Below are 19,415 nucleotides of genomic sequence, written 5' to 3'. Positions count from 1 at the left end.
CTTAGCTGAGGTCCACAATTCATTTTACCCACAAACTGGGGATATTTATTATGGGTTCCCCTTCTCCCTATTGTATCACCTCCACTCTTATCTCAGATGAAGAGGTGGCCCTTCATCTTGCGAAGGCCAGCCCCTCTACATGTACCTTAAAAAGTCTTTTACTTTGAAGGAGAGCATTTCTATGAATATAGCAAAACACAGAGGATTGTATATGACACCATGAATCTCCATTTCATACCAGCTTTTTTAAAGTACAAAATAAATTTCATATGTTATTTTTAAAACTGTCCTTGTCTGTATTTACACTTGTACTTCCTTCTATTATTTAAAATTTTTTTCAATGGCCCCTCTTTTTTGGGGTATCCCCAAACTGTCTCCTTTCCACCTCATCCTTTCCCAATTAAAACCTAAGAAAATAGAAACCCTTGTAATGAACAGGCATAGTCAATCAAAATCGTACACTATGTCCAAAAGCTGCCCTGTTTTCTGTGCATTTGAAAAAATGTTTACATGGCCACCCCTTTCTTGCATCAAATCCCTCCTCCACCCAATTAAAAAGCTGAAAGAAAATAAGACATGGCTGGTCATTGCATCAATCAGAGTTCTTGTCTTTCCAAATTTTTTTTCTTGTCCTTATATAAACTGTTCTCCTGTTTCTGCTCATCTAACTGCATCAGCTCATGCTACCCAGAATTCTCTGCAATTATCGTCATTATTTATTGCTCAGTGCTCCATCACATTCACATGCAACGGCGTGTTCAGCCATTCTCCAATTGATGGGCACCCCCTTGAAGGGGAACCCCCGTAAGAATCTAGATTTTTCCTTTTAAAACCCCCTTTAGGATCAGGCAGTTTGTTCTGCTTGAGCATCTTTCCTTATCCTGTACTATCCTCCCTCATAAGCTCCCCTCTCCCTATGCCCACTAGTTTCCCTGTAGTTTGATGTATTTCTGTACCAAATTATGTTTGTTTGTATTCATCACTCCTTTGGCTGTTAGATAATTGAGGTTCTTATGATGCCCGCTCCCCCACCCTTTTCTCACACACTCCAATTAGAAGGAAAAGCAAGTTCCAAACCCTTCTTGCTGCTTTTTTAATACTAATACGCTATGTTATTCTTTCCCCTCTTAAAACCCTCAGAACTGAACCAATCTACATTACTTTTTTTTTTTAACTTACTTAACTCCATTAATGAAGACATTAAGGTTCTGAAGGGATACGTGTTTCTTTTCCAAATATTAGAATCTTAGGATTATATCACTGTTCAGCTCCTTCCAATTGCTCAAATAACTATCTTTCTAGGTTTTTCTGGACTCGTGTGTTTGTGTTTCAGTGCTTGGAAATCCTCTATTCCAATCAAGGTCTACTTTTTTCCCCAGTAGGTTTATACTCAGTTATGAAGGTTAAGGTATTCTTGATCATATGTGTATTATCTTTTCCTTTTTGGAATATCATATGCAAAGATCTCCTTTCACTTTTAGTAGAAGCTGCCAGGTCTTGTGTCATCCTTATTGTGATTCCTTGGTACTTGAACTTTTTTCTGTGTGCATTTTATTTTTCCTTTGATGCTGGAACACTGAATTTTAGCTATGGCATTCCTAGGACTTTGAGGTTTCTTTTAGGAGATGATCGATTCTATCTTCATTTTACTCTTTGGTTCTGACAGATGTGAGCAGTTTTCATTTATGACTTGAAATATAATGTCCAGACTTTTTTTGGAGGGGGTTGGGCGTATGTAAATCTTAGTATTCAGGGAATCTGATGATTCTTAAATTATCTCTTTGACCTATGTTCCAGGACAGTTGTGTCTGTTATGAGATTTCTTACATTTTCTTCTATTTTTTCAATCTCTTGATTTTTGTTTTAATATTTCTTGCTGTTTCATGGAGTCATTGATTCGTTTGGTCTGTTTAATTTTTATAGGGAGTCCATTACTTGGTTTACATCTTTCTCTTCTACGACTTGTTCTCCAATTCTGTCCTTAAGAGTTTTCATTTCATTTACTTCTTGCTTCATTTCTCCTAGATATCCATGTAATCCTTGCAGAAAATTCATTTTTCCTTTGAGAATCTGCTTGCAGCTATTTATGGAATTAGTATATTCTTCTTTTGGGAGAATCTCTAGACTTGCAATAATTTTTGATATTAGTCTGTCTTCTTTGGCTTGCTTATCTCTCCAGCTTTAGTTATTTAATTGAGGCTTTTTGTCAGGGCCAGGCTCTGCCCCTGATGCACTTCTGAGTGGACTGGTTAGTCCTGGATTACCTGGATTCCCCTCTTCCTAGGCAGGGTTAGGCCCTTCTGGATCTTTGAGGTTCAGAATGCTGGACCTTCAGGATCCTTTCTGGTGCCTCAGGACCGGGTACTAGGGACCTGGTCTGAGGAGTGCTTGGGCTAGGCATGGCTATTCTGTAGGGCTTACAGGGAGAGCTGGGTAGCCTGGTTAAGTTCAGGCAGCCACGCTGGCCAGAAGTTAAATGTACATCCATAATTTTATCCCCTTATATCTTTCCTCGCAGATTTCTCCCGTCATTCCCTTTCACTTATCTTTAATCTCTATCTATCTACTGGCTTCTTCCCTGCTGCCTACAAACACATACACACCCCTTTCCCATCCTTAAAAAAAAACCTCTCCCCAGAACCTACCATCTCATCTAGGTACTGTCCTATTTCTTCTCCTTTTCTTGGCCTTTGAGAAGGCAGTCTACATACACTAGGTACTTCCATCTCCTTTCTTCTCATTTTTTTTTTAAAACCTTTGCAGTCTGGCAAATGATTTCATCATTCAGGTAAAATTGCTCTTATCATTCTCTTAACTAACTGTTAAGTTTAGAGGTCTTTTCTCAGTCCTTATCCTTGACCTCTCTGCAGCATGGGACACTAGGTAACTCTCTCTCGATTTTGGTGACCCTAGGTTTCTCTCAAGGCTCTGTCCTGGGCCCTTTTCACTCTCATTTGTTGATCCCCTCAGCTCCCACTAGTTCTGGTAGCATCTCCAGGTAGCTACATATCTAGCCCCATTCTCTCACTTGAGCTCCTGTCTTGCACTACTCATGGCCCTCTGGTCATCCCAAACTCAAGTCTCCTAACTGGGTCTTTTGCCTTTGCTCTTCCAGACCTCTGCTTCTTGGCTCCCTTCAAGACTAAGCTCAAATTCCAACTTAGGGGCCTCAGTCTTCCCTTCCAGGATTGCCTCCTGCATCTGTCTTGTTTGTACCTTGTTATTTACATGCGGCTTCCTTTAGAATGTGAACTCCTAAGGGCAGGGACTAAAATTTCCACAGCTTAGCGCAGCACCTGGCCCATAGTAAACTTAATAAATGCCTACTGATTGACAACCATGGGAGCCCCACTTTCCTTATTTTAAAATTGAGATAGATCGTTGCACTGCTGAATCAGCAGGGTTGTTGCAGAGAAAGTACTTTGTAAATTCTAAAGCACTATATTGCTACAGCTGCTGTAGAGTTCTTGGCCACCTTCCCAATTCTCCCCCACCCCTCCCCAAACCTCTGCCTTTCTACTTCCATCCAAGTCCGGACCCTCATCACTTTTCACCTGTGTTTCCTTCCTCTAGTCATTTATAATGGTGCTGTCCCCTTAGTGTATGAACATGCCTAAGTCTCTCAGTCTAAACATTTATTAAAAAAAATGTCCCTATCACTTCTCTATTTTTGAGCTACCTATTACCTAATGAGTAAAATTTAGTCTATGTGATCTGGCTTCACAATACCTTTCCTGCCTTATCTCAAACTGTTTTCCTTCATGTTATCGAATTTCAAACTTTTTCCCATTTTTACTTTCCCTTTTCCCATCTCTACTTCTGTTCATTATCCCGAATGCTTGGACCACACTCAGACATTACCTCCTCCCTCCGTTACTGTTAAAATCTCTTTTGAACCCCAACTCTGGAGCCATTTTCGCCATAAAGCTTTCTCTGATTCCTACCAGCTAGAAGTGATAACTGTTCCACCTCTCACTTCTCACAGCATTTTCTCTGGACCTCTCTTTTGCATTTATTACATTCATCCCTTGTATCATACTTATTCATGTACACACCACATCCCATCTCTGTCATGTAAACTCTGTGAGGACAGGGAATGTTTTATTTTACCTGTCTACCCAGCCCCAACACAAGACCTTCACTTTCTGGAGGTGTCACTGTTTGTTGGATGGAATGAAGTCTAACCTGCAGCAGGGGGAAATACTGCAACGATCTACGGGAAAGAAAAAAACGGCTCATCAGTATATCAGCTGCCAAGCTCTGAGTCTGTTATTGTATAAAGCTTAAAGACTGGGCTACGATGTAGTTTTCTCTCAACTGTTCTATCATTATACATTGTATTACCCTCTACTTCATTTGGTTACAATGAAGCCTGTTTTATAAACATGAAGTCTCTGAAACAGAGAGGCTAATGGTATCTTGCTACTGGTTTGGCCAGAAGAAAAAGCACCTATTTTAAAACACCAACCACATGTTAAGGTGTCAGAGCAGACTGCCGAGGTGGCCACATGGTCTCCAGCACCAAGGGAGCCCCGATTAGTAATGACATCAAAACACATTTCTGGTCTTTGTCTTCTGTGAAGATGGCTGTTTCCTTTTACAGTAAAAACATTTAATGAGACCTCATTAAAAGGTAAAAAGTACAGTAGTTCACCTTAAAGAGCAGAAAAATTAAAATATATATTATCATGAAAAGCAATGTGGTCGAGTAGATAGAGAAGTCTGACCTTAGAATGAGGAAGACTCGGGTGCATAATGATTAGCTGGGGGAACTTGGGTAAGTCACACTTCCTTGTATCCCAGACAACTTGGAAAGGAAGGTACAGAAAAGTTGTTGATCTTTAATCGGTGGAGGTAACTTTCATTTGGAGAGTTCCCTATACCGTAGATGAACTCACAGGACTTGCTTAATATTAATAGTAGCAAAAAATGATGAGTAATGCCTATTGCTCCTAATTTACCACATTTTCATAGGTTTTAGAGTTGGAAGGGATGATCATCTACTCTAACCCTCTCATTTTACAAATAAGGAAACTGAGGCCCAAGTTAATTGACTTGACTGTCTTTATGCAGGCAATAAGTGGTTTTCTGAATCTAAATCTAATGCTCCTAATACTACATGACACTACCTCTTAACAGCAGAAAATCTGCAAGGTCAGAGTCATATTCCCCCAATATCTGAAAACAGTCTGGCAATCCTCGAAAAAGGGCCATTTCTTTTTTTTTTTTTGCTTATGACAAAAATGATTATTTTTATTTATCTCTACAGGAAAGAATCCTACCATTTTCCCTGACAACTCATTTTAATGGCTAGGAGACTATCAGGCAATAATGTTTTATCTAATCCAAATCCTTTGTATTGCAACGTACCCATTTCTTCTTCCTCTGTGATGAAGGAGGTACCACCTTGCACATACTTTAAAAGATTATTACACTTCTCCCAAAGCAATCCCTTCCCCGTGAAGCCATCCAAGTTTCTCCAAGAAGACTGAATTTCTATTCTTATAGTTCAATAGTATTCACAATTCAACCAAGAATTTCCTTTAGTTTAGCAACAAGGTTGCAACTTTTTTTTGGGTCAAAAAAAAATAATTTCGCCTTTGCTTACTTTTTACATTTTCCAAATCTTCCCAGAAGAAGTAGACTATAGTTTTCTGGTTTCTCTATTTTCATGGTGCATTCCCTCCTGGGATACATTGGGGGTACATGAAAAAGTAGCTCCAAACACTTTAATGCTCATTATATTTAATAGTTTTTAAAGCCTCCTACTTTTTTGGGATATCAAAGAATCTCATGGACTTTGCAAAGTGATATGAAAAGCAAGAATTGGTTGAATTTGACTAACACTAACAGTTTCCTTTAAAAAGTGCTGACATCTTACACACAAATGTATATTAGACATACCAAAGCCATACTTTCTCATCCATATGAGTGGTGTGCTTCACCTACTGCAGCACCGTTTTTTATGGATAACATGCTGTCTTCACCCTAGCACTGATTTTAGCTTCTGCTCGACTTTGAATTGCAACTTCTACTTGGGCTTATCTTTCACATTATCTTACAGTGCCAGGCTAGGTTAGGAATCTCCTGACTGTCTGCTCCAGTGGCATGCTGGGCATGGCCAGTCAAATCTCACTGAGCCCAGGGTCAGTGTGCAACATTAACAGGTAGTTGTGGGCCTTCTTTTCCACTTGCTATGTTCTCTTCCTGTGTGATAAGCATTCCCGATGCCAAACTCCAAGTCTTCTTTTTAATCATAGATTTATCATAGTCTTTATATGATCACTTATTTCAGGAGTCATACATTCCTGAAACTAAATTCTGTCAACAAAACCTTAATGGAACCATCAGACCTGATTAATCTAAATCACTTTGCAAACTCCATTTTTATTTGGATTAAAAAGCTTCAGATGAACAAAATGATGGTAGATACATATTATAAGACTGGTTACCACTTTAAACCCTTTTGATACAGAGGTAAGGAATAATCAACCACGACTTAACCAGGTCTGAAAACGTTTAAGCTGAAAAGTCAACAACACCAGTTCTGAGACTTTGCACTGGTAATTTTTTGTTTTTCTCTTGAAGGGGAAAGGGTTTGTGTGTGTGTTGTGTGTGAGAAATGCAATTAATGGCTTTCAACCAGTTGACTGAAAATACATACACTATTTTAATCTATATTCTTACTTTGCATATAAACCCAATTTTCTCCCATACATACTTGCACTTTAAAAGTATTACAATGCTGTTTAGGCCAACATATTTTCCACAGCCATACAAACCAGAGGTTCTAAAAACCACAGGAAAAATGTGTGGTTATTTTATTATTTTTTTAATCACTTGAATTAGAAAAAAAATTTTTTTTTTTGGTTAGGTATGAAATTCTAGACTGCAGACCTCAAATCCTATCTCCTAAATTTTTACTGACATTCTCCACAGAAATACACAGAAAGACATGATTCTAAAATAAATACACAGTTAAAACAAAACAAAACAAACAAACTTGATTGGGCCCACATATAACCTCAATGGCACTGCTCTGCATGACCTTAAAGGAGACCCAGGGTTGATTTGGTTAGTTCTTACAGCGACAATGAAGCTGGTAAAGGGGTTGAAAAAGGAGTACTCCCAGCTTCTAGTGCCTTCAATAACAGCAACCATTTCATTTGCTGAAATAAGTGTTTTTAATAGGTTCCCAAAAGGAGTCTTATCCAGGCCCCAAATAAAGTAAAACAAACTTAAAAAATAAATAAATAACTTAACTAAAATTAATTCCAGGCTCTTTGGTGTAATTTTGTTAATGTCTAGGAATAAAAGTATCTGATTTTAATATACAGTCCATGATGGTGGTTGGATGGCTCAGATAAACAAAGAACTAGGACATGTTCATTATCTGATTCAGTTCAATGTCTTAATCTTTGTGGTGAAAACAGCAAAAACTCTAGTCACTGAGATGTATCCTAACAAGACAGTAACATAAATTTTAAAAAAAGGTGTTTGAAATTACTTAGAAATACTTGATGAAGATTTAGATCCAGTGGTTGACTACGGCAGTTATGACGGCCTACTGTACTTAAGTATATATAGAGACAAAAGAGTTTCTCTGCTCTATAGTCATGATTTAATAAGAATGGCATTTAGACATTGGGGTAATTAATGCCTACTAGAAAAAAAAATGGAGTTCTTCTGGGGTTATATGATAAAACCACTCTCAAAAACACAAATACCCCCCTCCTCCCCCCAAAAGTGATGTGATGTAGTCTACAGCAGCATGTGAAAGCTTTGTCTAGCTGCCTGGGCATTTTCTTGGATAGATGCTCTAAAGGTAAGCTGCCACCTGAAGAATGTTCACTACAAGGTTAGACAGGGAATGAAATATTTCTAAACTAATGTGTATGGGACCTGTGTGGCCTTTTCAGAAAGCATTTTCTTAGTGATTTTTGCCCCAGCTCTAAATGCACTTATTACCCCCTGAAATTAAAAAATTTAAGCTAATATTAAAAATATTTCTGAAACAGAAAAGTTGCAGCTCCTAAGTTTTTTTGGCTGAAAACATGTAGCAAGTCCTAAATGGCAGAAACTTACAACCTTGAAACTTGGAGAAAAAAATGCCACGCATAGGAATAAAAAATGGGGAGAAAAAAAAAAAAGGACTGTGAGTAACTGATTCTCATAATTTCATTTTCAGTGTAGGTATCAACTTTTACACACTGCTGTATTTTATTTTTAAAGCACGGGTTATATGTTTTAAAAATCACCTCCATCTACCATAATACTCCAGTGTGAACATAAATGCTTTTTAACATATGAATCTGAAAACTTCACAAGATCTAACAGAACATGTGGAGACAAACTGTGAATTCTTTTTAAACAGTTGAAAATGTTCTATGCATTCGTCTGTTAAGACTCAACAAGATTATGCACATCTTTATAAAGATCAGTTACTACCCAGACATTTAATGAAGCACAAGAAAACGTGCTTGCTGTCCTGGACTGGTCTAGAGCAGAGGCACAAGCTTCAGAAGAATGCCCAGCTCCCCATTAAGGAGCTACTGATCAGACTGAAGTCTCTACAAATCTGCTGAATCTCTTAATATTTCTTCTTGAAAAAGCATTTTAATTCACCTGTAAGCCATGGTTTCTGCTGGAAGTGCCTTAAAACACGCAGGCACGAGAACAGACAATCTTTTCTACAATGTAAACTAGGACTAACTTCACATTTCATTGTCATTTTAAACTAATTTGTAAACAGTTGTTTTTTCATGGTTTCTTTTTTTTGGTCTGTTTTTCTTTTATAAAAAAATCCCCAATGGTATCAGATTCATGGCAACAAGTAAAAAGATAACTCCATGTCTACACATACAACCAAATATGAAACTGGCTTTCAAACAAAGGAAACATATGCAAAAAAATCTTTGTGTATTTGATAAAGTCAACTTAATATAACAAAAACAAATTGAAATATGCTTATTAAAAGTGTCCTTATATAAAAATGGTCTTGCAATGTACAATAAAATGCAATAAAAATTATTGTTTTGTTATTCCCCCCAGTAACTAAAACAGCTATTGTTCCACAAAACTCTTTTATGTTTGTATCAAAGAAAGTAATTTATGCGATTAAACATTTTCTATGTTGTATGCTTGGCGAATATTAAGGGTATCTCGAAGCATCAAATCACGAAGGCGCCAGAGGGCATCTGCCATTGTAGTGTGGGCCCCTTTACTTTTCAGCCAGTGTGAAGGAAGACGGCTTTCTTGTTCTTTTGATAGATGAACATCTCGCCTTCGGGCTGAGAAGTAAAACAGAGTGATCACCTAACCTCAGCTTTCATTTTCTTAAGGTTTGCTACATTTATTAAAGTAGGGAACAAAGTTTGTGAAGTTTCATTGTGGCATATTTCCAAACCCATTTTCCATATCATTTTAGTTGGTGTCTATTACAGCAAACTCATTAAAATTCCTAACTGCACCACTTGGCAGCTGTGTGACCAGGAGCAAGTATACATGAGTCTCAGATGCCTCATCTGTAAAATGGGGGAATATCACAATTCACATCTTTATAAGCAATATGAGGTTGACAAAAGCATTTTTTTTTCCTCATTGTTCTGAAAAGTAGGATAATTAAACTAAGGTTTAGAGAGGTTAACTAACTTGTCCAAGGTCACACAGCTAGTAATGTTGGAGCTGGAAACTAAAGCCAGATCTCATAACTGAGTCCAACACTCTTTCTACTACAACCCATTCACCACCTGTCAAAACTCATACTTTAGATGTTGTGGTAAGGAAAACACTTTGTAACCTTCTAAGCGCTATATAAATAGGTCATTATGATTCCCATGAACAATAATAAAGAAAAGATTAGCACATTTTCCTTGATTTAAGCTTCCTGAGTTCTCACTATAGATTAGGTTAATGCTTATATATTATGGGTCAGTGACTCCTGAAAATACATAAATATTATTGAATTGAAATATATCACTTTTAGAGGTTAAAGTGATTATTTTTAATGACTTAAGTTTTAGCAAAATTCATTTCTATGCCTGAGCAGATAAACTTAGAATTTACTGAAAACAGAGTAGTCATATTCAATACAAAATACAACACTAAAGTCTGACAGAAATAGATTTTCATTGTGCTGTATAGTATTTACTATCTCACATCACTAAGTTCAAAGCCTGTAGCTAAAATGTTCTGTGATTTCTTTGTATTTTTCAGTGGCTAGTAAGTGTTTAACCAAAAGTCACTGTATGAACAGTTGCCTCTATAACTTCAACACCAAAATATAAACTACTGACACACATGCCATATAAATTGCTTTGAAAATGAAAATGCCATGAAATGAAAATGCCAAATCCAAGCAGGCATCAGCTTTGCCTGGTGTAGATACTCTATTCTTACCTGCAAGGGTCTGGTCCCACTTGCTAATACTGTTTGATTCAGCACTGAGCCCCTCAATGTATTTCAGGTAGGCCTCTGAGTGCAGAAGCCGTTGTGTCTTTGGTGGGGGAGAGACAAACATTGGTGTTGTTGGCTGCTGCATGACAGGCTGGCCTGCTGGATTCTGGCCGGGATACGGAGGTGGTGCTTGTTGGCCTGGGGGCCCAAGAATTCCCATCTGAAATGGGACATGACCAAGGAATGAGCATGTCTGTCTTCACAAAGAAGAAGGTTCAGCACACAGGGCACAGAGGCATGCATACACTCAGATGGGCAGAACTCTGGACATGAAGGAAACCAAACTAAGTGATTTACCTGTTGTCCGTAAGGACTCCCTCCCGGTGCTGGAGGTCCTACAATGGGGGACACTCCTTGGCCCATCACACCTATATTTTAAAATGTAATTAACACAGTTAGAGGTTCAGGGATTACGGGGACAGAAAAATCACTCTGATAAGAGATTATGTCATTTATGCCGCGAGTCCCTATGTCTTTTTGTCTTTATGACTGTGTTCATAATACACTCAATGCAGCTTTAGAATCCTGCTTATGGGGCAGCTAGGTGGCACAGTGGATAGAGCACCTGCCCTGAAGTCAGGAGGACCTGAGTTCAAATCCGGCCTCAGACCACACACTTGACACTTACTAGCTGTGTGACCCTGGGCAAGTCACTTAACCCCAACTGCCTAAAAATTAAAAATAAAAATAAAAAAAATAAATAGAATCTTGCTTATTTTTGAGGGATAGGAACTGGACCTGCCATTTCACTGGTATACAGAACTCCTCAAGAGGAAACTCTTCTCTCTGGATCTGGAATTGGGGTGAGCTTTTTTTTTTTTTTTCCTGCAACTGAAAGTGTTCTGGAGGGCAGCAAGGTGGTATAGTGGAAAGAGTACCAGCCCTGGAGTCAGGAGGACGTGAGTTCAATCTGGCCTCAGACACTTACTAGCTGTGTGACTCTGGGCAAGTCACTTAACCCTGTTAAAAAAAAAAAAAGTCTTCTAGAATTGCCCCAAACACAGAGAAGTGAAAGGCCTTGCCCAAGGTCTCCCAGCCGGTATGTGTCAGAGATGGGGCTTGGACCCAGGTCTTCCTGGTTTTGAAGGCTGCTATTTCAATGAATAAAAACAGTGACCTAACTTGAACTTAAACGTCTATGCTCTGAACCTTAATGAATGCTTAAAACCTTTACAAATCCTCAGAGTCCCCCCGCCCAACTGGCTATGGCCCAAGTGAACCTTTATGTCTAAGGTTTCTGTCTTCTGTTTGACAAAACAACCCTCAGATCTAGGGTTTTATTATGTGCAATAACGGGTGACGTTGGCATTAAACTCAAGAGTGTATAAAGTGCTAAAAGAGGAAGGAAATTATATATGGATGGGTAAGTGAAAAGTAAAAAGTGCTACAAAAAACCAAAGTCATATCATCACAATTATTATTATTATTCAGCAGGGCACCCCAGTGCAATATTCAAAAATACACCAGAAGATGAAAATATTGGCTTTATAATTATAACTAGCACTGACTGGCATAGAAAATATTTGCATCTCACATATTTGTGCTGTCATTAGGCATTAGACTAAAAAAAGTTCATTTTTAGTTGCTATGACTTAATATTCAAAATTACTAAGGGCATGATAGAGGCAGACTTTTGGGCTACTGTTTTATTTGTAATATCTTCTATGACAGTAATCTATTTTTTAAGTTCCTTTGGTAACCTTTCACCAGCAACTGTTGTCTCACAGGTATCCTTTAATATTCCTGTAAAACTCAGTTCAGTTTTCTAGGCTTGTTTCAATCCCTATCTCATCTACTAGCTTTTCTGATAAAACAAGGACTTAGTTCTTTAAAAAGCCAGGACTTTACTCTGTGAAAGCTCTTACTTGTGGTTGCTTCATCTCTGGTCCTGTTGCCTTGCTGCATAGATGGTGTTGGGTGAGATTTTCTTTCTCTGGACATTCCTATTCTAATTCACCCTGTTTTACCCAGAGTGCAGATGTTTCTTTAGGGATCTAGGGAGGCCAACTGTCCTGCAATGTCACTGACTAGATTTTTTTTCCAGTAGTATTTGGGGCTTATTTTTGTTGTTTTGAGACAACAGAGAAAATAACTATAAGCTGCCTGACTTGAGGCAAGCAGCCACTCTACTGCCTGTGATACTTACATGGATCTGCCACAAATGTTGGCACAGACCATGCCAATGCCTACTGGGTGCCAGCACTGATTGTGCCATAAAAAGATTCTGTAGGCTAACACAAAACCAATCCATTTTCTGTCTTCGGTTTCCTTGTCCCAGATATTCATGTTGCTGTTTCTAACATTCAAGATGGTTGCCAGAAAGAACATGAGTTATCTCCATAGCACTTTTAATTTTGTGTTTATATGTCTGATATAAACTTATTCATTAAGAACCATACTATTATTCTCATGAAAAGTCTTATTACATATAAGAACTATGACCTATTATTTTACGTCTATATAAACATATCTACTTTTAAAAAATGTATAACTAGGGGCACTGGGAAGGCAAAGAGACAGAGAAAACTTGACCACTCATCACAAAGTGTCTGTTGTCTAAGATGCTGGTGTTTTTGACAGTTTCTATTAGAATGTAGATAAATGGATAATCTGGATAATTAAAAACAATTAACTACTAAATCAATGAGGCAGCTACAAAGTATGATTAAAAAGTAATGACACCAATTTTTTCAAGCCACATGTAAAAATGGGCCACATAACTTCATACTGTTATCACAGTTATACAGAACCAAACATCTCCATTCCTCTCTAGTAGCATATCCCTAACTTTCACTATTCTAATGACTCCTTTAACAACTCCCAACCCTTTAAATACTTTCCAGCAGTCTTTTTTTAAAAGAAAAAAATTACTTTTTTTCCATCAGCACCCAATAGTTCTTGGGGCTTCTCTATAGATTTCAAATTTTTAGTGTGAAAAGGCCCTAGAAGCCAGTACATCTGCTTCACATATCCCACAAATGCTTAATATCATCTCCTTAGAACTGTTTGGAACTCATTAATTCTCTCTGAGACTCACTTAACTTTCCTGAAGCTTCAGGGAATCCTAGTCTAAAATGTGTGTGTGCATACGTGCATGTTCGTGTGTGTGTGTGTGTGTGTGGAACATAGGGCCTTATAGATAGCAGATATTTTATAAAGTTTTGCTGTATTAAATGATCAGATTATTAACTGAGTTTACAGCTTATAACTATATATAGTGGACTAACTTCATAGGGTAATAAAAGAGCTGGAAGGGATCTCAGAAGCTCCCCTATCTTATGGACAAGGAATCTGAGGCCTGGATGGTTAAGTGACTTGCCAAGGTCACACAGGTGGAATTTCAGAGCTAGTCCTCTGATGAGAGAGGTGCCCAGTTGCTTTTGGATTCATTTGAAAGTCATAATTCTCAGAAGACAAAGCAACCAGATGGCCAATCGTTCTGGGTCAGAAAGCAATTTATGTACTTTTCCTGTCACTTTAATACTTCCAAAACACGCCCTTTGATTTTCAAGGAATCCTTGTAAAAAAAAGTCAAGGTGAATAAAACCATTTTGCTATCATGTTGCTACCTAAAATGCTTATCAAGTGGGTCAGCACACAAGCCAGTTTGGGGGAATCAACTGAGCTAAATCCAGCTGAGACTCATAACCTCCCTTCTCTCCATTCTTCAGCTTAATTAATATTCTTTCAGTCTCTTACAAATAGCTAACCGGAATTTCTGAGGCATTGCTATTTTCTGATGATTTTCCCCAATTTCTTTTGACAGTTGCTCCTTCACAATCCATTTAGAAGGAGCAGAAAAAATAGGAGAGGAAAACTGTGACTCTTTTCTGTAGTTACTGAGAATAGCTTCTGTGAGATAAGAACATATCAGGGAAGGACTGTCCCAAGTCCTTTCACAGAAATAAGGCTCTGAAGAATTTGGGTAATTGTACAGTCTTTCCTAGGCCATATGTGGTATTTTCAGGCCCTGGTAGGATCAATTCAGTGACACAGGTTTTAGATTAGTTTGTTTACTCTGTCTGGCCTTCTACCGTGCTGCTCCTTTTAAATCAGATATCTACAGGGACATGCTCAGTGTCTGTAGCAACATAACACTGGTTCTGATGGTTACTACTAGCATCTTCCTCAGTGGTGTATGAAGACAAAGGGGCAGGTATTCCCTAAAATACCTGGCTGAAGGAGGAAGATGAAAAAATGAAGATGAGATAATGAGTGAATGAGGATGATTTCTTACCCGGTGGTGGGATGCCTGGGATGCCTGGCATACCTGGCGGAAGGTGGTGGGGTGGGGGCACCCCAGGGTGAAGTGGTTGCATGCTGCCCATGCTAACAATGCCATCAACTGGCCCCTGCAAAGGTGGCAGGACTGGCGGATAGCCACCTATCATGCCTTAAAGGACACAACAAATTTCAAACATGCATCAATAACATGCAACATGATCTAAATAATTAAAAACAAACCCCCCCCCCGAAAAAACCACGTGCACTACTAATGAAAAGCACCTTTAGTACTGCATGATACAACAGCAATTAGTGTCTTGCAATAATGAACAAAATAAAAAGTTATAAATATGAAATACACCTTTCTGGACGAATTAGTATTTAGTATATTATTATTATTTGTTGCTTTATGTTCATCCTGGGTGAAATACACTGTATAGTCTTAGTTAAATATTAATAAAAATTAATATTACCAGCCATACCAAGATCATTACTACTGCAAGCTGTTCATACATCGCAATCAGTTCTGCCAACTGCAATCCAGATTAAACAGCATAACATTGACTTCCCTCGACTCTGTAGACACCTGCATGGTGCTATCATGCATAAAAATGAGGGCCGGGCTACAGGGTTATGAAGTACCCTGTAGCATGAAGCATGTTCCTTGTGGCATACATCAAGGGTCCTGCCTCAGGACAGGGTAAGGGTCAACACTCGCCCCGGAAATATACACTTGTCTAACTCATAAGACCTAACGATAATGAATTGTTTCCCCTCAGACTTTAAATTGTGACAAATGAAATAAAACAAAAACCCAAATTGAAGCCCCAGGTAGGTGACTGCCCAATAATAAAAGCACTGGGAGAAGTGGCTGGTGAGAGAACTCAGATGAATGGGGGGAGAGCTCCAAAAAGGGCCACTTCCAAGTTTACACAAGTTTATACATTTCAGCATTAAAGGGGAGCATTTTAAATAAGGGAAAGGGCCTCTGGGCACAGAGGATTTTGTTCCTTTATTCACAATACTCGTCTTTGGGTAAAGTATTTTCTGTTGGCTAGGGAAGAAGGTTAGTGAACAAAATATGAAAATATTTGGCAAGTAACAAGGATGAAGAGAAGAAAATGTTCTCAAAATGGCAAGGACTCACTTGTAGGAAAGTCTTTAAGGAGACATTAAAAAAAAAAAATCAACATTTTTTTCAGGTTGCCCAATTTCTCTTTTCTAGAATGAGTAACACAATGGTAATAATGGACTCCAGAGCATTCCCCTCAGAGTACCCTTGATTCCCCCAAATAAAGCCACCTACACACCATAACCTCTTCGGCAAAAGTGAGGATCGAGGAAGCCTGTAGCTAAGAACACTACTGCCAAACCTTATTCTTACAAAACAGTGCTATAGGTTTTTAAGTGCTTGTGGAAGGAATGAGTGGGAAATTCAAGCTTTTTAGGGTTTGACCAACTCAGACAAATTCTTAGGAAATGAATGATAAATTTAAAGAGTCTTTCTTTTACAGCTATTAAATAACTCAAAATATTTATTACCAAAGACCAGGGTCATTCAGGATTTACAGAACTCACCTTGGCCAATTTCATGGGTCGGCCAAGGAAAACTTGAATTTGTTTATATTGATTTAAGTTGATTTTAACTAACTCATTTAAATGGCAACATTTCTGAATTTTGTAAAGAACTTGAGTCTGAGTTGTATAATTTCAAAAATGCAAAGGCAGAGAAATAAAAGATTACTAAGGAGCATGAAGAATCACTTTCTAGGGGGCAACACAACCCTAGCACACTACCAGATGCCGCTTCTTGGACTAAGAAGATACTGATGCGCTGTAAGGCTTTGCTTTCAATTACAAAAGCCCATCTGAATACAAATGTCATGGGCTGTTACTAAAAAACCATCTACAACTTAACTGAACCATATACGTGAAGCTTCTTCATTAAACTGTACTTTGGCATTTACTATCCCAGTCACATTTGTTCAAATGAGCTTTGGTGTTTGTAAGCAAAGCTAGTCCCAGGCAACAACAAATCCAAGATGGCACCAGGCTGTTACTGCCATTTTTAAGACCACGAAAAAGCATCCTTTTAATGGCATGATGCATTGGCAAATGACACCTTACTTTCTCAGTGGATTAAAGGTTGGTTATGTTAGAAATCACATCTGATCTGTTCCCTCCACACTCCTGGAGCCAGTGAGCTCAGAAAGCATACTCTTGCTAATGGAACCAGGGTGTTTTCTAGTGAGGGTGTATGTTTTTGTCCAGTGTACGGCTATTCTCCTAGTCTATAAAAGTCTATATGACTAAGGTACCTTTGGACTTGACGTTGTTATTCCCCAACAGGGAGCTAAAATGCTGCAGCTGCTGTTCTTTAAAAAAAAAAAAAAAATCCACATTTTAAAAAAAAGTTGTTTGTACTTCTTTTGTGAATGTGTCCCTAGGCATTTTAGCCAAGGGCACAATGCTAAAATTTTAATGCATAAAATAAAAGCAATTTTGACATTAATGAGGGAATGATTTCTAGAAACCTCAGAACCTTATTAACCAAAATGGGCCATGGAATAGAGCAAGCAACTATGCAACTTGTTAGCTTTACTTCAGCTATGATAAATGCAATCAATTCAAATGCCATGATTCAAATGTGCTTTGGTGAGTGAAATTATTGACTTAAGCGACAGTGTTTGAGAATTTTGCCATCACAAAGATGAGAGCACCAATGGAAAAATGTTACCCTGTACTTATCATTCCATTTTAAAAAATGAAAACAACAACAAAAAGAAGCTAAGACTATATTGAACACCACTGCCTTAGAGTCAGCACAAAAGGGGCAAAAACCCGCTTGCTTGACAGTGGAAACATGGAATAGCTGAAAAGGTACCACGTCTTCTATCAGAAAGTCCACTTCTAGGGAAGCTGTTACAGACCTCTGAAGTTAGAACATGCCAAACAATAAAAAATTAAGAAACAGCCAAATTTGCTATGGCTATAAGAATCAGAGACAACACACACAAGCAACCACATTCACAATTTTTTAAAAAAAATATGTGACTGGGATACTAACAGAAAATGCAGTTTAATGCAATAAAATAGGAAAGCATTACAGAGTGGGCATGATGAACTGAAGACGGAGTATAGATACATATTCAATTTAGCAGTCATGCACATAATTGATCAGGAAAGGATTTAGAATCAAAGTCAAAAATCCTTTAAATGATCTGTGTTTTAAGGATGGCTGCAATAAAACAAGGCCAACTGATACTGCATGAAACAGGGAATGAACCACACTACTTTGAGTTTAATTTGGCAGATTTTTCTGGACAGTGCTCAAGGTCTAGTTACCTTTCTCGTCACAGCAAGTAATCTGGGGCAGAGAGTATAACTAGACCATCCCCACAGCCAAGGCAGAATTGCTCCCTATGAATTCTCCAGTGTTGGGCCCAGTTCCGATGTTTACGGGGAGGGTATTTTCTGGGTGGAAGAGGGCAATAGAGGAAGACACGGATGATCTCAAACTCTGAAAGCAGACTGGTTATAAGAAAAGGCTGGAGGAGCCTAAGGCTCATTTGGAACCGGAGGGGGAAAAAAATGTGATCCATTATGAAGGAATTTCTTAAAGTGGAAAAAAATGGTCTTAGCTCCTGCTTTTACCTGCAACAGGTGTCAACTGCTGATTGAGCATCGCCATTGGTGTTGGTGGCGGCACCACCCCCATGAGCGCCCCCGCAGGGGGGCCTGCCCGGGGAGAAGCACTCGGCTGCGGTTGCTGCGCTGCGCGCTCTCTCTCCTGCTGCTCGGCAACTTTAGCTGCCCGCTCTGCAAAGGCATTTTAGATTTTCAATTCTGCTTTTAACCCAGGAGTTCACAACACCATCCATTTCATTCAACAGGACTAGCAAAACACAGCGACAGTTTCATCTAACGGAAAGGCATAGAGCAGAGGCCCATCCTCAACCCAGGATACGGCGGATGTCGTTGGGTGGGTAACCTAGTGGGCATCCCCAGCTTTCCTAGCCCGTCGTGAGAACTTGTCTGCAAAGATTTCAAGAATGTTAAGAATGCAACACACATTCAGAAAGCACAGGTTTTAAACATGTCACCAGCATAACCGATGTAGTCAATTAATGTTGATGAGGCACCTGACGATGAAAGCACTAGTTGTCATTACTCTATCATTAATGGCATCACGGATTGTTTAGAATTTTGACAAGAAGCAATTCCATGGCCCATTATCATTTTTGGCACAATCAATACTTGGGTTTTCATGATTGCTTGTACCCAGTCTTACAGAGACCTGGGCTCATTGGTGTCCTGGGGGATAGCAGCTGAAGAAAATTAACTCTGTAAGGGAAGAGTAACTCACTGCCTATTTCATCAGCTTCCAGGTAAAGCTGATGACTAAAATCATATATGAAGCAAATAGGGTTGTGTTAATAACTGAACTCCAGGGGAAAGAAATGACTCCTTGTATACTTTTCTGATGTAGTGAGATTTTACCAAAAATAATCAAGTTTCTTGAGGCTAAACTGTTCAACAGTAAAATTAAATTACCCCATGCAGCTGCTCCTTAAATTAGCAGATTCTAGAAATCAATGCTGTCTATCACCTAATGTATAGCAATAGCAACATCCTTGTTCAAATTCTGAGGTCAGACATTCTCTGCAAGGTGACTACATTCCTCCAAGCTAATTTTTCTGCATCTCCAGTTACTGATCCTAATAGCTGTTTTTTCA

At 38.6% G+C, this 19,415-nt stretch overlaps 1 protein-coding gene across 17 annotated transcripts in view; it reads right to left on the bottom strand.

The window, feature by feature from the left end:
* Positions 1-6,371: 6,371 nt before the first annotated feature.
* Positions 6,372-19,415, bottom strand: part of PBRM1 (polybromo 1) — a 120,965-nt gene continuing 107,921 nt past the window's right edge. For 13 of the 17 annotated variants that reach the window (XM_027837204.1, XM_027837207.1, XM_027837212.1 and 10 more), the window contains 5 exons: positions 18,334-18,498; positions 14,693-14,848; positions 10,753-10,823; positions 10,399-10,615; positions 6,372-9,290 (listed from right to left, as the gene is read on the bottom strand). In XM_027837204.1, coding sequence (XP_027693005.1) covers positions 9,118-9,290; positions 10,399-10,615; positions 10,753-10,823; positions 14,693-14,848; positions 18,334-18,498 — 782 coding nt within the window. In that variant the 3' untranslated portion in view covers positions 6,372-9,117. The remainder of the gene's footprint in view (positions 9,291-10,398; positions 10,616-10,752; positions 10,824-14,692; positions 14,849-18,333; positions 18,499-19,415) is intronic. The other 4 variants (XM_027837214.1, XM_027837219.1, XM_027837220.1 and 1 more) reach the window with 1 other exon arrangement.

Source organism: Vombatus ursinus, unplaced genomic scaffold (assembly GCF_900497805.2).
Source record: "Vombatus ursinus unplaced genomic scaffold, bare-nosed wombat genome assembly UNPS02014820.1, whole genome shotgun sequence".
NCBI lineage: Eukaryota > Metazoa > Chordata > Mammalia > Diprotodontia > Vombatidae > Vombatus > Vombatus ursinus.
This window is presented reverse-complemented; position numbering and strand designations above follow the sequence as displayed.